At 39.8% G+C, this 21,286-nt stretch overlaps 2 protein-coding genes across 2 annotated transcripts in view; one reads left to right on the forward strand and one right to left on the reverse strand.

Annotated features, from left to right (window-relative positions):
• Positions 1-446: 446 nt before the first annotated feature.
• PIWIL1 (piwi like RNA-mediated gene silencing 1) lies at positions 447-17,917 on the forward strand. Its single transcript, XM_042829256.1, has 21 exons — positions 447-564; positions 774-859; positions 2,092-2,224; positions 2,514-2,639; positions 4,107-4,321; positions 5,218-5,339; positions 5,942-6,022; positions 6,896-7,093; positions 7,229-7,340; positions 9,030-9,150; positions 10,287-10,404; positions 10,562-10,676; positions 11,491-11,678; positions 12,275-12,347; positions 12,674-12,874; positions 13,221-13,324; positions 13,823-13,893; positions 14,441-14,594; positions 15,491-15,616; positions 16,652-16,799; positions 17,053-17,917. Exons 2-21 carry the CDS (start codon positions 779-781, stop codon positions 17,167-17,169), a joined length of 2,604 nt encoding a protein of 867 aa, XP_042685190.1. The 5' UTR covers positions 447-564; positions 774-778; the 3' UTR covers positions 17,170-17,917.
• Positions 17,918-18,486: 569 nt separating this feature from the next.
• Positions 18,487-21,286, reverse strand: part of RIMBP2 (RIMS binding protein 2) — a 114,622-nt gene continuing 111,822 nt past the window's right edge. Inside the window, exon 28 of the mRNA XM_042828615.1 lies at positions 18,487-19,980. Coding sequence (XP_042684549.1) covers positions 19,792-19,980 — 189 coding nt within the window. The 3' untranslated portion in view covers positions 18,487-19,791. The remainder of the gene's footprint in view (positions 19,981-21,286) is intronic.

Consider the following 21,286-nt stretch of genomic DNA (forward strand, 5'->3'; position numbering starts at 1 on the left):
CATACCTAGCAGGGAAATTCCCTCGGAAAAGCTACGAAGCCCTCAACGGCCTCTCGTTCCGCAGGCCGTGCCACAAGACGGAACGCACGCACCCTCGGTGCCAGCGACCCCCGTCGCCACTCTTCGGCACTCTTCGGCAGCTCTCGGCCTTCGGTAGCCAATCAGAGAACTCCGTTCATTCCCGCTTTAGCTCGCTAGCGCGTGCAGGCTGAGGAAAGTTCCGCGGGCCGGGCCTGAGGGAGGCGGCGACGACGGACGGTGGTGGTGGGTTGTTGTGGTTCGGGAAACCCGGCGGGGAGATAGGCGTGTGGTATTGTGGAGACGGCGGTCTCGTGTGTCGCCGGAGTGGGAGCGGCGTCGCTTTGTGACTGAGCTAATGCTGAGGGCATGGCCGAGCTGGTGGGGGAGGGGAAGCGGATTTGCGGCCGAGAAAGGCGGAGCCGGAAGAGATGGGTGCTGTGTGAGGAGCCAGTGGTCTCTGGGGGCCGTTTGGGTGGCTGTGCGCTACAAATAAAGCGTTTGCTGCTCCGCTGGTAATGTAGTGAGTTAGTCTGCGTCGAGTTGGTAAGTGCAACTTCAGAGTGGTGTTGGTGGGCTCAGAGTTTGAAGCTCTGGCCGTGTCTTCACGGCTTGAGGTTGCCTGGGCCGTGTTGTTAGGCTTCGGTTTGGCCGTAAGGATCTGTTAATTACCACTGGATGGGCAGATGGAACAGTGCTGCTTATAATGTGCCTTTGGGTAAGACTGAGTGCTAATGGGTGCTTCTTCTTCAAAGGGAACATGACGGGAAGAGCTAGAGCCAGAGCGAGAGGAAGGCCTCCAAGTCAGGAGGCTGCCATTCCTGCTGTGGGAGCTGCATCTGTAAGTTGATTCTCTTTAGTTGACACAGCTGTGCCTTGAGATGTTACTGCTGCTCACTGTTTTAGTATGTATGTTTTAAATGAAACTCCTGTATAGGCTGGCACTCATACCATGTAGACTGGGTGCATCTTCCTCTGTGAAGCTGAGTTTCAGAGGTGTTTCCAAAGGAGGTTGTGGAAAGAAGAGAGCTGAATTCTAGATGATCCCTGTTGTCTTTGGCACTAGACTGGTACAGAGGCATTGTAATACCGCAAAGTTGATTCTGCTCATGGTTTTTATCAAAAAGAATTAGTGAGGTTAAAGGAGATCAGAGATCTCTTTACATAACTTTCTGATAACCTGTGATTATTTGGGGAGGAGGAGCCTTTCTGAATGGGGAAACTGCAGCCTTTGAGGAGGTTGTCAAGAAGATGGAGCTGGGCTCTTTGTATTGCATGGTGGGAATATGAGGGAGCACAAATTCAAATGAGTTGTTTTGACTAGACTGAAGGTGTAGAGGAACTCCAGGAGAGAAAGGCTGGCAGGTTGTGTGACAGCGTAAAAGGTTCTGCTTTGTTGTAGAACAGAGCCTTTCAGCTCTCTGGCTCAGGTTTCGCCACTATCCTTGACATTGGCCTGTTGCTTGCTTGTACTTAAAATAATGAAATTGATTTTTTCAACTTGGGAAATAACTAACCATACTTATGGGGCAAACTGATAATCTGGTCAATGTTTTGAATTGTGGGATTGTTTGTGGCCAGCAGTCATGTTTTGTTGTTGCTAAATAGAATAAAACTCTATAACTTCCCTGGGAACTTGAGTTGTTTGGGGGGAGAAGATCTCGAGCTAGTACAGCTTATTCTGAAGTATTTGTGCAAGCATGACACTTTTAAATATTAATAATATAAATTAAATTAAACACTAAAGTTAGAAGAGCTGTTTTTATAAAATAGACATTTACTTGGAATATCAGTGGAGACACTGAGAGTAGTGCAGAGATTCTGTGCAGGGCCTGGAGAGAGAAGATTTACACTTACTGCTGTTAAATGAGCATCATCCCAAACCCTGTTGTTTTAGTACTGAAAGCATGTAGTAATAACTTTTGGTACCTATAAGGGGGAAAGAAATTCAAATACGTTTGCTACACTTGGGTGCATGGATATTCTGGACTTGATCAGTGGCTTTGCTTTGTTGTATACCCAAAATGCTGTTTCTTCAGTTGCACTGGAAAAAGTTGTTCTCATCTATTGCAGACTCAAAAGACTTTGCCCAGTCGTCCACCTGGGCAGCAGCAATCGCTGCAGCCATGTCGTCCTCCAGCACTGGCAGAAGAACCTGGTGGCCGTGGGCGACAGAGAGGCCCTCAGGATGCTCCAAAGACACTAGGTCAGAAGGAGGAAAAAAAAGTTAATTTCCCACAAGAGCATGTATTTTGAAGAGAGTTAATACGCTCTTCGTGCTGCATTTCCAATTCTCCTTTTCAAAAGAACATCTGTTACTATGTTCTTGAAAAATTGAATGTTTACCTTGTGATGATAGTGTTGTCCTGGTTCAGTGATGCTGCACGTTAGAATGACTTTTGAGAGCAAACTTCAGTAGAGCTTGAACAGAATGTGATCTTCTTTATCAAAACAGTAAATAAATAAGATTCTTTTCCTCTGTCTCAAAACAACAGGATTACAGATTTCGGCAGGGTTTCAGGAGCTGTCCTTAGCGGATAGGGGCGGACGTCGTCGGGATTTCCATGACCTCGGGGTAAATACTCGGCAAGCCATAGAACACGTTCGAGAATCAAAAACTGGTATGTTCAGGTTGGATCATAAACAAATACAACCAAGTTGAAATGAACAGTAACTTTGCTTTTTTCTGCTTTTAGCATCCCCTTGGGAGCCAAGTTAAAAAAAATATATGTATATCCTTATTATGTGCTAGAAAAAGATATGAGTTGTTCCTGACACCTGAAGAGGAACAGTAAGATGATGTGTGACAAATGTTGTGTAGCATTTAAATTGCAGGGATTCGGACATAAATGGTAGTCAATGTATGTTCCTGATGTTGACTTCTGCCATCAGTACTTCACTGCAGGACTCAGTAGGTTTTGCTTATAGACATTTGGATTCATAACACACTTGAACAAACTTGCAGAGATCTCCCGCAAAAAGCATGCAACTTGAGACCTGTTCTGAAGAAACAGTTTAGTTTAAGTAGAAGGTAATTAACTACTGCCTTTAAGATGAAGTCACGTGAAAAGAAGTAGAAGCGGGCTGCCATAGTGGTCCCACCTCGTTGCTACACCACTGTCCTAGAGTTCTGTGCTGGTAATGGTTTTATATTGCAAATGACTGAGAGATATCACAGCAGTACAACTGCACCTGTAGCAGTCGGTGCTGACTGTGGTGACAGTCGGTCCAGCCGTGGTGACAAGTAATTCTGCTTGAGTCACTTTGGGCCAGAAGCAGAGTAGCTCTTACCTGTATTTTTTATTCAGAGTTCTGTTAATGCAGCTAGATGATGGCTTGCTGTACCTAGGCAGCTGTATTGCTAGCCTTCTGTTTTCTCTTTGTACTTTTGTACAGGTTTCTGGTAGAATGTATGTGCTTTGTAGGACTTCTTGTTTCTGTCTGAGGTGTTACATTTCAGATAGGAAAAGTGGGTGATCCAAATCAAATTAAAGTGCATAATCCTTACTGGCTGCAGTATGCTTTTAAAAATTATTATTATGCTTGTGGTTTTAAGTCTAAAAGAAGCTGAAATGAAACTTGGAGGGAAAAAAAAAAAAAAAAAAAAGTGGGGAAAAATGTGACCTGAAGTTTGTTCTCACTGTGTAGTGTTTTTATTTTTAAATCTTGATATATCAAAGGACGTGTCATCATGTGTGAATGGGAAAGTGGACATCTACGCTGATTGGTTCTTGTGTTAGTTCCTGCTCAGTGTTTATGATTCACCAAAAAAGTGATTTGTTCATTTGTGTTTTGGTGGCAGATCTCTGTAGTATGTAGTAGCTGCCCCTTAGGAGGTTAAGTTAGAGGTGTGAATGCATACCTCCTGTGATGTGGGAGTTTTGCTGAGGGACAAAGGAATTATAAAAATCCCAGGTGACAGTAATAATGCTGTCCATGTGGAGTGATTTCTATGAATGTTGCTGTTGTAGGGCGGATGCTGAACGTAGCTGTGTGTATGATTTAATATTTTAGTTTTTTAAAGTTATTGAAGTTCTGTAGAATGGTAAAGCTGATGTAATTACTACTGTGTTTGCTTCTCATTTTAGGCTCTTCAGGTGCTGTGATAAAATTAATTGCAAATTTTTTTCGTCTCACATCTCGACCCCAATGGGCTTTGTATCAGTACCATATAGACTACAATCCTGAGATGGAAGCACGCCGCCTTCGATCAGCTTTGCTCTTTCAGCATGAAGACCTAATTGGGAAGACACATGCATTTGATGGATCAATATTATTCTTGCCCAAAAGACTGTCAAATAAGGTGTGATACGAGAGTATTGTCTTGCTTTTCTCTTGGCTTGTGTTTCATGACATTTCTTGTTTCTTACTAGTGTGGTTGAACTAAAGGAATAGATGTCTCAGGAGCAACATTTAGTTGAACTGAATGATAGTATAAGCTAATTTGTTTCTGTAGAGAAATTTGGTAATAAACTTCTGGTTCTGATGCTCAGACTCTGCAGAGTGGCATATTCCTCTGCACAGAAGCAGGTAGTAGACTGTATTTTTTCATCATAACATGCATGTTCTCACATCCACTGTCATGGAAAGGCTGGATGTATTGGGTATACATAGTAAGGTTTTAGTAGCTTGGGGGGGGCTCTGGGGTTGCCCTTGTGGGAGGAGTTCAAGTCTGCTTATATACAGATATTTTCAGCTGCAGCAGACCAGTGTTGAGCCTGTCAGCAGAGCTGGTGGCACCTCTGTGAAAGCATGGTAAAGAAAGGGGGCAGAAAAGTCTGAGCAGTGCAAGTGTGAGAAGAAAGGAGCAACAGAGGGTAACTGCTGACTGTATCAACTGGTTCTGCCTCTGTTCTTACTGAAGGGCCTGAGTGTGGCTTTAATAAAGGCAAAGGAAAAGAGTTTGGAGGGAAGGAGGAAAGTTGTTTACTCCCATGTGCTTTAATGTTTTTCTCTGCCCCCCAGTATCTTGCACAGGATGCCTTGGGCATAGTCCCCATTCTGTCTCTCACCTAAACAAACCAAGCATTCTAGGCTGCAGTTTGCAGTCACAGTAGGAAATCTAATTCCTGTTTTGGTAAAATCTCAAGATTATTAATGAAACTTTTAATATACTAGTACAATTTGATATTAATAAAGCAAAGTCTAGGTATAGCCTGTTTGCCTTCAGTTTTATTTATCTAAGTTCATTTTTTTCAGGTTACTGAAGTATTTTCTAAGACCCGAAATGGAGAAGATGTGAGGATCACAATCACATTGACTAATGAGTTACCACCTACTTCACCTACATGTCTGCAGTTTTACAACATCATTTTTAGAAGGTTTGTTTGCCCAGCTATATCTTTGTAAGAAGTGATGTGAAAAGATGTCTTAATGTTTCATTTCCAGAGAGTGGACTACAGATCAATATGAGAAATTAAACTTTCAGTAGCTACCATTTCTGTGTGGCCAGCCACACCTGGTAACGTGTTATTGTGTGGCTGCATGCACAGTGTGATGTGCGTTGGTGTTAAGGGACTGAAACTGGTTGCTTACAGAAGCTGTGCATGTCCCATCCTTGGAGGTGCCAAGGCTGGGTTGGGTGGGGCCCTGAGCAGGTGGCTGGCAGCCGTGCCCATGCAGAGGGTTTCAATTGGATGGTCTCTAAAGTCCTTTCCAACCCAAGCCATTCTATGATTCTGGTGATTTTGGTACATGTTAGTGTAAAATTAGTTTATGCCTTTTCCCTGTGCAGGTAGATTCACGCTGCAGTGCTCATTCATCTAGGCAGTTAGCCTCTTCCCTGCCCTCTTCTGTGTGTGAATTTGCCTTTTAAAGCAAACAGCAGTTCTGGACCATGAATGGGAAAAGTTGTGTGAGAGGTGGGACCATAGGTAGTTTGATAAATAATAATGGTAAATAATAACTTCATTTCATCTTCCAGGCTTTTGAAGATGATGAATTTGCAGCAAATTGGACGTAACTATTACAACCCTAAGGACCCAGTCAGCATCCCTAATCACAGGTTTGACAAAATGGACACCCAAGGGAGACAGAATGATTTTTTCAGTGTTGCTCCAGTTGTTTATCTTATAATAACATCATAGATTTTAAAAATGTTACACGGAAGGATAGTCTCATGCTCCTTGGGAATAGCATCTGATGATTCTTTAGCAGTGTGTGTTCTGTTATTACGTTGAACTCACATGACAGAAACCCCGCATAAATGACCATAAAGCTGGAACCTTTGAACCCTTTACTATTAAAGTTCAGGAATGTCCAGCCTTCATTTTGACAGCCATTTAAGCTGCCGAGGAAATTCCTATCAGGATGCTCCAGTGGACAGTTTTGCAGCTCCCAGTTGTGAGATGATGATGTGTTTGAACTCTGCCTCCCTCACCAGGAGCCCGTAGAATGTGACTGATGCTTCTAGGTAGCACTCAGTCTGCTGTACGTGTTGACAGCCTTGTGTTTGGCTGGTGCCCCTTGGTATGGCTGCAGTGTACACCTGGTTGTTGGTCTAGCCTACCTAACCTGCTTGGTGTAAGAAACTAGACAGTGTTCTAATAAACTACTGGTCTTTCTAGCACATCCCTTGAATGCTCATATGCTGTATACTTAAGATACTTAAGTAGAATTTTGAAACGCTGTTTTCTGGGGGCTTGGTTATATTGCTGTATCACTAATTGGTTAAATCTTAACTTGTCTAAAGATACTTGCATTTAAAATACTTCTTAAAATTAGTTTTTGTGATCTCATTTGTATTGGATAATGGTTTCTTTGTGTCTTGATGGCTTCGAGTGTCTGAGACAGTGGACAGAAATGACTCAAGGGTCCGAATAGAGATGCTTTAAATCACTGTATGCATTTAAAATCCTGTTTGTTCCCTTTTTGATAGGTTGATGGTTTGGCCAGGCTTCACAAGTTCTATTCTCCAGTATGAGGAGAACATTATGTTATGTGCAGATGTGAGCCATAAGATTCTTCGCAGTGAAACAGTCTTGGATTCTATGTACAGCCTCTATGAACAGGTTGAAGAGAGAAGATTTAGAGATGCCTGTGCAAAGGAGCTGATAGGTGTAATTGTTCTTACAAAGTAAGTTTCTGCAACTTATATGAGTACTGCCATTAATTTTTTCTTCATAGTTTTGTTTCATTTGTAGTTGAGTTAATGATTTAAAAAAACAAACAAACAAATCCAAAGCAAAGACTGATGAAATGGTTTATTTAGGTACAATAACAGAACATACAGAGTTGATGACATCGACTGGGATGCCAATCCGAAGTGTACTTTCAGACGAGCAGACGGCTCTGAAATCAGCTACATAGACTACTACAGAAGGGTATGGAAGCTCACCTGTCAGTTTGTGTGGTATGCTTGGACATGGAATTTTAGAGAATTGTTGGAAGGTTTACCTGTGATGCAGTTGTCTTCAATAATTTGTAATCTGAATGTAACTGTTTACTTGGCATGAGTTCACCATTAGTGGTCCATCTCGGAGAGTAGGAAATTGTGCAGTAAGACCAGGAAGGGGAGCAGGGAGCTCCTGGCAAAACTCAAGCACAGAATGGATGTGTACAGAGTAAAAGCAGTACTTACTACTGCACCCACCCAGTTCTGAGACAGCTGCCTGATGATACTGTGGGGCCTCTGAGAAATCTTTGATGATGATAACTGGAACAAATGCCCAAGTGGTGGGGGAAAGTGAATGTCACTTTCTTGAATTGGGGCTAGGAGAGGCATGCAAGGAACTACAGGCTGGGCAGCCTCACCTCAGTCCCTGGGAGGGTGTTGGAGAAGCTAATTCTGCAAACTTTCTAGTAATATGAGTGATGAGGAACTCATTAAGGCATGCTTGACTGGTGTGGTAAGTTTCTGTGATGAGTGACTGGCCTGTTAGATGATAGAATGCCAGTGGATATTGTCTGCTTAGACTTAGAAGGCAAGGCTGAAAGCCTTACTTATAAGATCCTCACGGAGAAGTGGATGAGGTATGAGCTGGATGAGAGACTGAGAGATGGGGATTGAAAACTGGCTGAATGGCTGGGCTCCAAGGTGTAGAATCAGGCTGGAGGTTGGTAACTAGAGACTCAGTCTTGGAACCTGTCCTGTTTAACATCTCTACTAACTGGATAATGGGCAGAGCGTACCTTCAGCAGAAAGGTTGTTGATGATCTTCTGGAGTGAAATATGTGGACAACATCTTAAGGAAATCACATTTTATTAGTTTGAGGCCATTTGAGACAAAGTTTATGTGTGAATTTATAGCTTGGCCTTCTCTAAAATTAAACCTCCCTTTGGAACAGTGAACATCATTTTCTACTGTAAAAAAAAAAAAAAAAAAAAAGAATGCGGCTTCATTAAGATTTTGCTTCTTTATACATCTATGAACTAGGATGAGTTTTCTTTCCCTTCTAGCCTTTGCTGTGATCTCACTCTTGTTTTTTAAGCTGTATTTTTTTTTTTTTCCCTGAGCTGTGATGCTCTTTAAGAATAAGAAGGAGTTAAACTGAAGTATGTTTTTTTTTTTTTTTTCTGTTCGCTTTTTTTTTTTTTCCTGTCTAAATTAAATTAGTGACTGCTACACAGACCAACTCTTGCCAGATGCATGGAAATGTTGCAGGAGGGTTGAATTTCAGACTTGTGTGGAATCTTGTTTGATTCATGGGATGTACTGAATTAAATTGCTCTATAGGATAGGAACCTTGTCCATTAACTAACTGAAATGAGCATCCTAATCTTGTTTTAGATACTTTGGGTGGTATTGCCTCAAGCTAGGCAGGACTGTTTCTGTTGTCTGTTGCAAGTCAATATCTTACAAATTAATAACCTGATCTCACTAATAGAGAGAACAGTGCTTCCTTGTTTGGCTTTTTCTGATGAAAACAACTTCCTCTAAGTTAATGTGTAAATTGGAGGGGAAAAAAAAGTTGATGGCTGCTCTTTTCTTTTTAAAATAAATTTTCTGAAATAAGCATTGAGAAAACTTAGTGTTTAATAGAGTGGCATACAATATATATTTCTCATACAGCAATATAATCAAGAAATCAGTGACTTGAACCAGCCTGTCTTGATCAGTCAGTGTCGGAGGAAGAGAGGAAATGTGATGATGGGACCTGTGGTTCTGATCCCAGAGCTGTGCTACCTAACAGGTATGGTAGCAGTAGTTTTTTCATATCAAAGCAACTGTCAAGCCATGCTTCTCACTGTAACTGGTATTTTGACTGCATCCATTATAAATATGCTGCTGTGGTGGTGGTGGTTCTTCCTTTTGGGAGACTCTGGACCTCAATAAACCCATTTGAAGTGGTGGGATGTGGTTTTGACTGTTTCCTGGGCAGCCATAGATGGAAGGTATTTATTACGTGGAGGGCAGGTAACTGCTGCAGGTACCTCACCTGAAGTTCAAAATTGCTGATGAATTCCACCAGTTGTAGGTGGATGCCCGGAGCGGCTTGCAAGTTGTTCAGTTTCAAATTCTGAATAAAAGCACAGTACTTCGACTAGGAGACTTCACTGTCAGCTGTGACATCCTAGTCAGCTCTCCTGGCCTGTGAGGCACCTTCCTTGTCCTTAAGTAGTTCCTGAACTTGTAGCAAATGCTAAAAGCCCATTATTCACCTTAGAATTCAGCATCTTTTGATCATGGATCAATGCAATAGCTGTGCCTGTCTTACACAATGACCTGGGCAGTCTTGCTGACAGAAAATGAAGAGACAGTGCTACCAGGAAGGGATTACTGAGCATTGAAATTTAATGATTTAACTTGGCAGAGAAAGCTTAAAGACAGTCTTGTAGATCTTTAAGAAGATTTGGTATCATGATATTATAAAAGTTTGGTTTTTAAATGTTGAGCTTGAGAGTGCAGAGTTGACCCCAGTGTGTTCAGCAGGTAGGGAATTTTAACCTTGTTTACTTTTGCTTATGAAATGAATGAATTAAGCTATTTTTTGAAGTCTGATTCTTCTAGACTTTGGCACTATTAATATGCTCTGTACTGGTAATTTGCACTGTATGGGAAAATGAATTTGAAACTCTGGTGTTCTGGCAGAAATCGTTAACACTAGCATGATGCCTTCCAATGTAGGGATTCATTTTTCATCTGTCTAGCAAACTTCCTTTTGCTTACTTGCCCTTAGGAAAACCAAATGGGGGCAATAAGGAAACTGTAAAATCCAGTAAAGTTGTCTAAATGTCTCAACTGATGCAGCTTGTAAGTGAACTGACAAGGGAAAAGCTCTCAGTTTTCCTTCTTAGTCTTTAGTCTAATCTGTTTTTGTACTGACAGGATTAACTGAGAAGATGAGGAATGATTTTAACATGATGAAGGACTTGTCTGTTCACACACGACTTTCGCCTGAGCAAAGACAACGTGAAATTGGAAAGCTTATTGACTACATGAAAAAGTATGTTACCTGGGTATCTCCTGTACTTCCTTGTCACACACATTTGTTGTGACAAACTTTATTTCTTGCAAAATTTTTGTGAATCTTACTTTAAAAAAAAAAAAAAAAGTCTCAGCAAGGATGAACTTGTTTTGATTGAAGTGCTGTTTTTGAACAGAGATGAATGTGTTCAGAAGGAACTCCGGGACTGGGGTTTAAGCTTTGATTCTAACTTACTATCCTTTACGGGAAGAGTTGTTCAAGCAGAAAAGATCCTTCAATCAGGAAACGTGGTAAGTAAATTTTCAGCATCTGTCACCAGTGAAGCAAGTTCTTAAAGGATGAAATGCTGCTTGTTGGAGGAAGGATTGTGAGAGAAAATTGCACGCAAGTCACTGTCCATATGCTTTAAATGTGATTGTCCACAAGTTCTGTTTGAAAATGCTTGGCTTGCATTACAGTTGTCTTCCTTGCAGAACATTCCCTTCTGTCTGAACAAAGTGCTTTCAGATACAAAAGTAGGAGAATACAGTTGTTTGTAGTTAATTTCCATTTATTAAAATACCAAGGCTTTCAAATGAAAAGCCACTGAGTTGTTCTGTGGGCAGAACACACGCAGAATCTACTCGCTCCAAGCTGGGTAAATTTTTAATATGAATTAATGAGACTCCATTAAATTGTGAACTTTTGTAAGACAAAAAGTTTGGTCTGTAGCAGTCTGTGCTAGAAAGGATTTGATGGTTTTTATTGGATGCTAGATAGACAGTATTTTTTAACAGTACTTAGCAAAGCATTTTTTTCTTATCGGAAACATCTCATACCTTCTATTTAGGGATAATGCATATTAATACTTGAATAGCTTTGTAGCTATATCCAGCCAAAGCCTGCACAGCAAGTAGCGACTTAAAATGAGGGAAACATTTGAAGAGTGTAGGGTGCCTTGAAAGGGTTAGATAAAGCTCTGCTGATGCTGGAGTGATATTAGTAGGGAAAAAACACCCACAGGACAACACGAAAGTACTTCTGTATGTTGTAGGCAAATGTGTTTGCAGCCTGTCTTTGAAGTGTTTGATAAAGTGGTCTTTCTCTTCCATTTGTTGTTTGCAGTTTGATTACAATCCTCAGTTTGCTGACTGGTCACGGGAAACCAGGGTGGCTCCCTTAATCCGCGCCAAGCCTTTGGACAACTGGCTGCTGATCTACACGCGGCGCAACTACGATGCTGCCAATACGTTACTGCAGAATCTGTTCAAAGTCACACCATCCATGGGAATCAGGATGAACAAGGCAACCATGTAAGTATGTCAGTCTGATGGGAAATCATTTTATTTTAGTAAAGTCTATCTGTTAACGTGATTAGTTTGGTAAATGAGATAGTATTGAATCTCAAGTTACTTACTTCTACTGTAAGATTTTAATTTAGAAAAGAAGCTCCTTTCAGTTTGCAGGTTCTGCAGGTTACTCAAGCAAGTGATGTTTCTTACTCATACTTCTCTTTGTGGAAGCTTTCTCTGTGGGGCTGAGGCATGCAAAGTCAAGTAGCGTTAGCCATCTGATTATTGAGCAGAATGTTCTCAGATGGACTTGTGCAATACAAGGAGGGCATGTTTTAATGTTGGCCTTCACCAGATCTTCCTTTATAGTTTTTACAGATAGCACTGAATATTTGTTCTTGTTTCAAACTTTATCGCTAATCGCTGTTGGAAGCCTAAGGGAGGGACTTCTTAGTGATCAGAAAGTACAAATATTACGTGTTTATTAACAGCTGTAATTAGGGCACATCATACTGTGCTGGTGCGTAATGGGTATTTGTTTTTGCTTGAGGTTTCAGTAGCTGTTAGATCTATTAATACTTACAGGAAGAAAAACGAAACATTTCTCCTCCTTTCAGGATTGAAGTGGATGATAGAACAGAAGCTTATTTAAGGGTTTTGCAACAAAGTATTACTCCAGACACGAACATAGTATGTATAACTTCAAAGCATGTTCATCTCTAATTTGTATTTTTACACTAGTGGATTAATTCTCAGAAATAAAATGGTTGGCTTGAGGATATCTGCCATCTCCTGTACGCCCTCTCATAGTGCTGTTCAAACTCCAGTGCACATACCAGTAGCCTTCTGTTTAAAAAGCCCTTGTGGTTGACTTGCAAGTATAGCCACTGAAACTTTCCAGGTAGCTCTTTCACTATCAGTATTTGACTGTTTCTTGAGTGTAAGAAACTTTGAAGCAATAACTGCTGTGCAATTCTGAGAATTCAGGTTCTTAATAATGTTTTTCCCGTCAAAAGGCAGTTTGTATTTTGTCTAGTACCCGAAAGGATAAGTATGATGCCATCAAGAAATACCTATGTACGGATTGTCCCATTCCAAGTCAGTGTGTGATTGCTCGTACTTTAAGCAAGCCTCAGACGACTCTGGCCATAGTGACAAAAATTGCCTTGCAAATGAACTGTAAGATGGGTGGAGAACTTTGGAGCGTTGAGATCCCAGTAAGTGGTTTTTTGTTTTTTTTGTTTGTTTGTTTTGTTTTGTTTTTTTTTTATTATTTTTAATTACTACTTTCTTTATTCAGTCTTATTGAGGAAAAAAAAAAAAACCCAAAATCCTTTTTGCAAAAATAAATTGGGTATTCTTGGTCTGGTTTGTTTTCTGCCTGTGACAAGAAGCATGAAGCTTAATTTCACATAAAAGAAACATAATTCTTAGAATTGGCTCTGTGCTTTTCTGAAGTGAACTGAAACTGTAAGGGGTTACATCTTGATAAATGTTAGGATGGAGATGATAGGGGCTCTGTCATGTCTGCACATGCTAACACATGTATTGATTCCTTTTAAGCTGAAACAATTAATGATTGTGGGCATTGATTGTTACCATGATACTTTAGCTGGAAAGCAGTCGATTGCTGGATTTGTCGCTAGCCTGAATGAAACAATGACAAGGTAAGATTGGAATGCCAAAGAGAAGGGATCTTAACCAAGAAGAGTCTGGAATGTGGAAGGCCGTTGTGAAAGCCTATGAATTGGTTTAACTGTATTTCTAACAATTATCTGTGAATAGGAATAGTTGCTTTGCTCCTGAGTTTTTCCTTGCACTACATCTGCTAAAGAATAGCCTTGTCCTTCTTCCAGAGCACCTGGCAGTGAGAGCAAGTGGGATGTGTGGGGGGGTGTCAGGGCGACAGCTCTTCTCCCACTTGAGTTCACTTGAATGATGTTTTTTTTGATTGAAGGGAATTTAACGTGGTGCCCAGGGTCTTGTCTACCACAAGAGTTTTGCAGCTAGAATGTTATCATAGCACACTAATTCCTGCTTGACTGCCTTGACCCACAGTAACCATAAAGTCTGAGAGTAGTCGTAGCCATTTTAATTTAAAAATATATATATTTTTTAGAAGTAAGCCCTGTAAATGTTTCAAAACTTTTTTCTGTTGTTCACAGGTGGTTTTCACGCTGTGTTGTTCAAAGCCGTGGGCAGGAACTTGTGGATGGGCTCAAAGCCTGCTTGCAAAGTAAGGGAAAGCTTTCTGCTCTTTTGGAGAAGGAGTTAAGGAATGACAAATTCCCTTCCTCAGAAGATGTCCGTTTATGTGTCTTGAAAGGAAGCATTACCAACCTGTACTTAGATAACATATTAATGGTTTTTTAATAAGTGTTGCTAAAGATGTGTATTATTTTTCATACATTCTGTTGCTGATTCCTGTATCTTCTAACAACAGCTAATAACTGTTGTCAGTGTGCATCAAGAAAGATTTAGAGGAGCATCAGCATCTCTATTAAGGAAGTTACCCTGCAGAACAAGTGGAAGCAACATTCTAAGATAGATGTGATTTTTCTTTTTTGCTTTTTTTGTCCAGGGTAGGGATTTGTTTTGAACTGGCAGTCCTGAAACATTCGGGGGTGGAGTGAACAGTGTTTCTAGTGGAGTATTGATTTGCTCTTGTTGTATGTTCACATTGCATCACCATGGGATTTTGCTGCTTATTTCTCTTGATGGTTATTAGGAGCATTATTTAACAGTGCAGATTCAGAAATGCCTTTCTGTTCTTTTTTTCTTAGCTGCTCTAAGAGAATGGTTCAAGTGGAATAAGTATTTGCCCTCTCGCATTATTGTGTATCGTGATGGTGTAGGAGATGGGCAGCTCAATACTTTGGTGAATTATGAAGTGCCTCAGTTTCTGGATTGCTTGAAGACCGTTGGTAAAGACTACAAGTAAGTCCATTTCTACTGGCCCCTTGTCTCATACTACAGGAGAAACAGGTTACAAAGAGTGGCTGCTGATTCAGATTGTTTGCTCTTTTCATCTTTGTTTATTTTTGCTTGTGCTTAAACAGCTGCTTTTCTGAGGGTTGTTTACATGATTTGAGGTACCCACTGTGTAATAGGATAGGAAGTGTTTTAAATACATGTGCCACGAGAGTTCAGTGCCCAATGTGCAGACCTGTACAGATCTTTAGTCATTCTTGATGCATATGGTAATCAACAACTGTTGTTAGTAGCAGTGAAAGCAACTGTACAATAAGACAGTCCTTAAGTTCTGCCCAGTTCTGCTTTAAATGTTCCCTGCTATGGGATTTCTTTAACTTGACTGATCTCTTTCTTGGTCTGAATGACCAAATTATTTCCTGAAACAACAGACAAGCAGAACACAGAACAACTATAAACAATTACAAGCAGGCAAAACTGAAACGCTTACTTCCTCTGTTTAGTTTCTGTAATGGTTTGCTCTTTATCAAAAATACTGTTAAGACACAGTGTGTTCTATCTATGAAAGATAAAGGAGACAAATAATAGAGTCAAATTTGTATTTAGGAGAACATTTCTGGTCTATTTGTCTCCCAGTGAAATTAAATATAAACAAATTTGGGGGGAAATAGTATCGAAGTTGCACCAGAAACTGAAATCTAAAGTTACAAACAAGGTCCAACTTAATTTAGATTAATGAAGGCTTCCCTGTGAAATTGATGTCCTGCAGAACTCTAGTTATTTTTTTAATTGGAAGCTCTAGAGAATCTGCTCCTGAAATATTCTACATTGTTTTTTTTGTTTTTTTCCCCAGGACTGACTGACTTATTTTCTTTTCCCTTAATTCTACTTATTTATTTTAGTCCAAGACTGACTGTGATTGTTGTGAAGAAACGAGTGAGTACCAGATTCTTTGCACAGGTTGCTGGAGGACTTAAAAACCCACCCCCTGGTACTGTTGTTGATATAGAGGTGACCAGACCAGAATGGTAAGTTCTGGTATTCTTGCCTTTGTTAGCAACCTGATAATGAAATAAACTTATCCAGTATTAAATGGACTGTGGGAGCAAGCAGAATACTTCCTCACATGTGCCCTTTTGACATGATGCCCTACTGTGAAATGAGAAGGTGTAAGTTGTATTATTCTGCAGTGCTTTCATACGCACCTGTCAGAAATATAATATTATTTATGTTGTAAGTGTATGTTTTAGTTCTTTTCTTGATTTATTTCTTTTAAAGGTTAAGTACTGACTGACTGCTGATAGACTGTCTAACTGTCCTTGTCTGAAACTAAATTTTGTCTGGCTTTAGTTTTTGACATTGGACTTAAATGTTGTCACTTCTTTGAGCAAACCTTGGAAATTTTCTTTGGCTGGTGATTGAAAAATCACTGGAAAAAGGCTCAGAATGGCACAGTTGTGTGTGTTCACATAAAACACAGATGCATCTTGTTAGACTTTCCTCACCTTTCCATTGTTGCAAGTTAGACTGCATGGAACTCAGGTTGGGTATTGATTAAAATGCAGAGGTTGCTCAAAATGCCACAGTTTGCGCAGATTTGACCAAAGGATGCTGGAGCACATGGGATAGAATGCAGTTTTGTTGTTACAATAGCCAGTTTGGCTTTTTTTTTTTTTTTGTATTTTACTACCAGTGCTTTCTTGTACTGCAGGTGCACTGTGGCCAGCAGTTATTTCTTGCACAAAGGATGATGTTTTTCTTGTAGAACAGAGCATTTCTGCAGTAACAATACACAAATGAGGAATATAAGCTACATCTGTGCTGCACATCAGGAGAGAGAAGACCTTCATGGTCTTCATCTAAGTGTATGGAAACGGTCTGATTTCCGTTCTTGAAGATCTAGCCTTTCAGCAACAGAGGAAATGAATGTTTTGTAAACGTATGCTTTGGGGCTTAATGAATGTTTATGAAGTGATTCTAGAGAAACAAACAGGAGAAATTGGTGGGTGCGTCCATTCTTCTTAAGAAAACCAGACTTTTGGGTTTTGTTTCTTCTCTTACAGGTACGATTTCTTTATTGTGAGTCAGGCAGTGAGAAATGGCTGTGTTGCACCCACTCATTATAACGTAGTATATGACACAAGCAAGCTGAAGCCAGATCACGTGCAACGTTTAACCTACAAACTTTGCCACATGTACTATAACTGGTCGGTAAGTATTTCCTTGGGGAAAGGAGAATTCTTCTTGTTCTGAGCATCCGTGTTGAAACAACGGGAAGGTAGAAAAAGGGTATCTGATAAAAACCAGGGCAAATACAAAATGCTTGCAGAGTCCTTTTTAATGCGTTCAGTGTAAGCAGTGTTTCACAGATCTGCATAAGTGTCAGGGAATTGTGACTTGTGAATTCCAGCACTCCTTTTGTTAACTGAAAGTAATTCTTTTATTTTTCTCCCCCTTTCTGCAGGGTGTTATCAGAGTACCTGCTCCTTGCCAGTATGCCCATAAACTGGCTTTCCTTGTAGGACAGAGCATTCACAGGGAACCAAATATGTTGCTTTCAGACAGACTTTACTATCTCTGAAGTTACCAGTTTAACCTAAAAAGTTCCTTTCTTGGGAAGTTAGAAGTGTATGATTTGGGTTGGTTTGTTTGTTCCCATGAGACACATGCATGAGTATGTGCAGCTGTGGGACTTTATTTTCACTGTAGCAGGAAAAAGATTGAAGATAGCAGACCTGTGTTTTGAATAAGACTTTATTCAACTGCGTAGAGGAAAACATTGTTAGAAACTGCCACAGGTTCATAGGTAGAGTGAATGCAGTTTGGTGGTTGAGATTGTTCATTATTCTTCTCATTTAACAAATGTTCACTTAATTTCCTGTGAGGAGCATCAGTATCTACATCAGCTCTGACTTGGGGGGAAAAGAAAAAAAAAAAAAAGTTGTGCTATTTACAAGGCTTTTTGGTTTTTCACTTCCAAATATTCGGAAGGGTTTAGGTGTCAGTTCAGATTGTAATTCTGAGGTTCTTGCTGGTAACTGTTGAGCAGGAATGGCTTAATTTGTAAGGCAAAACATGGACTCCTTCAGCTGTTGTGTTACCAGCTATCCTGTTAAACTTGCTCAGACAGAAGTGTTTGATTAGTGCTGTTTTTTTGAAACTGATTCACAAACTCTGTTACTTTTCTTTGAAAGATTTAAATAAAGTTGTAATCCTGCTCCCTTGATCATGTTAGATGTATTTGTTCTGCATTAGTAAAGACTGGCCCTAGCATACACTGTGCCATGCTAGTGTAACTTCTGTAACCAGTTTTTGGCTTTGTACAGCTTCTGGAGTTTTGCATTTAGATTTATTCTTTAATGATCTTGAGCAGCTTCCTACAGCTCTGAAAGCAAGGAAGCTCTGCAGCCTGTATTCAGTTAGGCTTTTTCTTCCCTCAGCTGAAAGAATATCAACCTCTTTCTGGCACTTGTACTTTGTAATGGAGAGGTGTATGTTTTTCTGGGGAAGTGTTGCACCTTACTGATGCCATGTAGTGCTACTGTAGTACTCAGTGTCCCTTATTTCTTCATGGCTAAGTGTTAATTCCTTGTGCCTGTCCAGGCTGTTCCTTCTCACGTGGTTTCTTTTGTTTGAGGTCAGTGAATGTGGGGTTAGTGTGACTGATGCTGTAGGCAGCTCATGGCAGCTCAGAGGTTGCTGCTGCATCCTGCTTCTCCTCCACGTGGGTGCAGTGTTTGAACGCACAGCTGCTGTAAGCACAGCTCACTGCTGTGTGTGTTGTACCTGTGACATCTCATTCTTCAGAGAGATCAGAAGGTGGGTACAGAGGAGGTACAAAAATGCTGCACTCTACAAAATATCAAATTGTTTATTTATATAAAATATATTACACAACAGTTGTACACATGCACACACCCACACAGTACTTTACCACAAATTTAGGCCATTTATTTTCTTTAATGTTACAATCTAGCACACAGTATCTTACAGTAATTTACAATATTATCTGAAGACACAATGGGGAAGCTTTGATCATTCATTTACAAACCTTCCATAAGTTACAAAAAGAAAGGCAGTCTGAAAAGTATGTATAAACAGTAAAAACAATTTACAAATGGACAAGAATTACAAAATAGTAACAGCCAATGACTGCCATCAGTGTAAGATTCTTTTTACTGAGATGCCAATATTGCAGTTGTTATTTTTATCACCTGTTGCAGCCTTTTACAGGCTACGGCTTGTGTATGTAGCACATCTTTGATGTGAGACAATATTTTACCTTGAATCTGACATCAGCAACATGAAAAATGCCTTTTGATTTAGGATTGTACCTCCACCAGCAAAGTTGGGGAGCAAAAGTATTATTATTATTTTTGGTGGTGATTTAGAACAGTGAGCCAGGACCTCCAGAACTGGAGTTGGTAGAATTTGTGTGCTTGAAACTGAGGGTGAGGCTCTGAATAACTTAGAATGCATTGGATTTCAGTTTAGTGACTATCTTGACAAAATAAATCCACGGAAGAGTTTTGGTTTGGAAGAAGGAAAAAGAAATATGAAAAAAAAAAAAGTATTTTGCGCAACACTTTCAAACTCCCAGGAGTTCCATCAGACACTGAATGGAGTCAGCAACATCATATTTGATCTTAAGTTACCATGATTTAGGGAGGATGGAGACAGTTGAATACACAGTACGTACAAAGTATATGTTGTATATTTATTAGACAGTACAAATCATTGTGCATTAATAAGGCAAAACATCAAGGCTGATTAAACTAGGAGTTTCAAGACCATTTCTTTAATGATAAGAGTAGACACAGTGGGGATGATCTCTGAACTGGGAGTCAGTGAATTAATGGTGTTTGTTTTTTTCCCCTTATGTATGGTTAAAGGAGACTAAAGGCTGAGATTTATCCAATACTTGCAGGTGCTGAATAGACTTCAAACAAAACCATGTTCTTCTGGTCTTAATTCCACAAAGCTGTTGTGTTTTTGTGGGTTGTTTTTTTTTGTAATTTAAAGAAAAACCTCTATTTTTCCTTGCTGTTTTAAGCAATCCAGATGATTCTATTGATGTCAGAGTTAAGAATGCAAAGGTTTGCTGAAGTTGTACTGCATAGTCATGAAAGCCCTAGTTTTGATATTTAAAAAAAAAAAAAATACACAGACTGGAAGCTTTACAAGTTGTCCAGGAGCACATGAATCATTTCACTGCACCAAGCTTTTTCAGCAGTTTCTTGCCTTTGGAAAGCAGCCCCTTTTTCTTTTTCGAGGACATATCCCTGCCTCTCCCGGGACTACCAGAACCCATAGGTGACGTAGGTGACCCAGAATGAAGATGAACTGTGGGGGATGGTGCTCTCCTTGATGTACCTGTATTCTCAGGAGGAACCTATTAGGTACATTGTTATAATTTATTGAATGTTTGAAAGCTTAAAAGCTGTTAGCATCAAGAAAGTTGGCAACATCACTTGTCCCATTACCCACTTAAACAAAAGGGTTAGTTCAGTTCTTGTTTGTGGCTTAAAATATGATATGGGCTTATGGAAAATAGATACATTTTGAGAAAAGTGTAGACGATAGAAAACATGCCAATGAAGCCCTATTTTGTTCATACGTTTTTAAAGAAAGTTGGCTGTGCTTCCCAGGCCTCAGTACTGGCCACAGAAGCTGCAAAGCTGGCTTTGCATTTCAGTATGCTCTAGTACAGAAATGAAGAGGGACACATTCAAATATAGGTTTAAGAAAAAACAAATATATTCAGTACTAGAGATTAGCACTCTGTAGAAACAAAACTGTTTCCAGGAGGAATTACTCAAACAGTAAATGATCACACATTTCTTAATGTCCTTTAAATGCCTTTTCTTTAAAATTAACTACATTACTTTATATACATATTTGAGAGGATGGCACACTGGCTTTAAAAAAAAAAAAAAAGGAAAAGAAAAACAAAAAAGCTAAAATGAACCTTAATTGCAATCAAAGAAAGCTTAAAGACCCTGACTGCTTGATGTGTATGCTGCAGCTGTGAGTTGCTGAATGAAGGTGAATACTTGCACGATAACTAATGACAGCATTCCTAGATATCTTAAAGAACTGTTTGTTTTAATCATCAGAAGTGCTTGAATGAAAATGCTAAAACTACTTACTTACACTCATCCTATCCTAACTACAGTGCCCTGCTGACAAAATGTGGCAGTATCTATTAAGGTGCTGTTGTCATAGTAGAATCCATGCTTTAGGAACCTCTCTTAGCTTGTAGATCAAGTTAAAATATTAGCAGCTTACTGGCGTGTGCAACAGTGAGTTAAGCAACGGGGCTTCAAGCCTACTTTGATTTTAAATCAAGGTCTAATCCTAATGACAAAAAAAAAAAACCAACTTGGTAAAGCACCCCAAAGTACACCTGAAGATACCATATATTTAGTCTAATGCATTCATTGAGCTGCATGTTTCATGTTGAGACTTCTATTGCATTGGTAAACCAAACAGTTTCTGGTATTTTAATTGAGCATTTTAAAGGAACATCTGAGTAAACTGGGCCATATGGAGGGATTTTTTTTCTTTTAGAATTTTTTGAAAATCAGTCTCAGGCAAACTGGGGTATAATTGATCATGGAAAACATACTTTAAGGCAACTGAAGTAGCTATATTGGATCATAAGGAGTTTCTGAGCCAGCTCTACCCTTGTACACTGC

This window comes from Centrocercus urophasianus, unplaced genomic scaffold (genome assembly GCF_019232065.1).
Source record: "Centrocercus urophasianus isolate 14NV4802_14NV808 unplaced genomic scaffold, USGS_Curo_1.0 seq_30, whole genome shotgun sequence".
In the NCBI taxonomy this organism is placed as follows: domain Eukaryota; kingdom Metazoa; phylum Chordata; class Aves; order Galliformes; family Phasianidae; genus Centrocercus; species Centrocercus urophasianus.

Coding starts and splice junctions, on each gene's coding strand:
- PIWIL1 (XM_042829256.1), top strand. CDS start 779: ATGACGGGAAGAGCTAGAGCCAGAGCGAGAGGAAGGCCTCCAAGTCAG. Junction 11,679..12,274: donor AGGATGAACAAGGCAACCAT/GTAAGTATGTCA, acceptor TCCTCCTTTCAG/GATTGAAGTGGATGATAGAA. Junction 15,617..16,651: donor GAGGTGACCAGACCAGAATG/GTAAGTTCTGGT, acceptor CTTCTCTTACAG/GTACGATTTCTTTATTGTGA.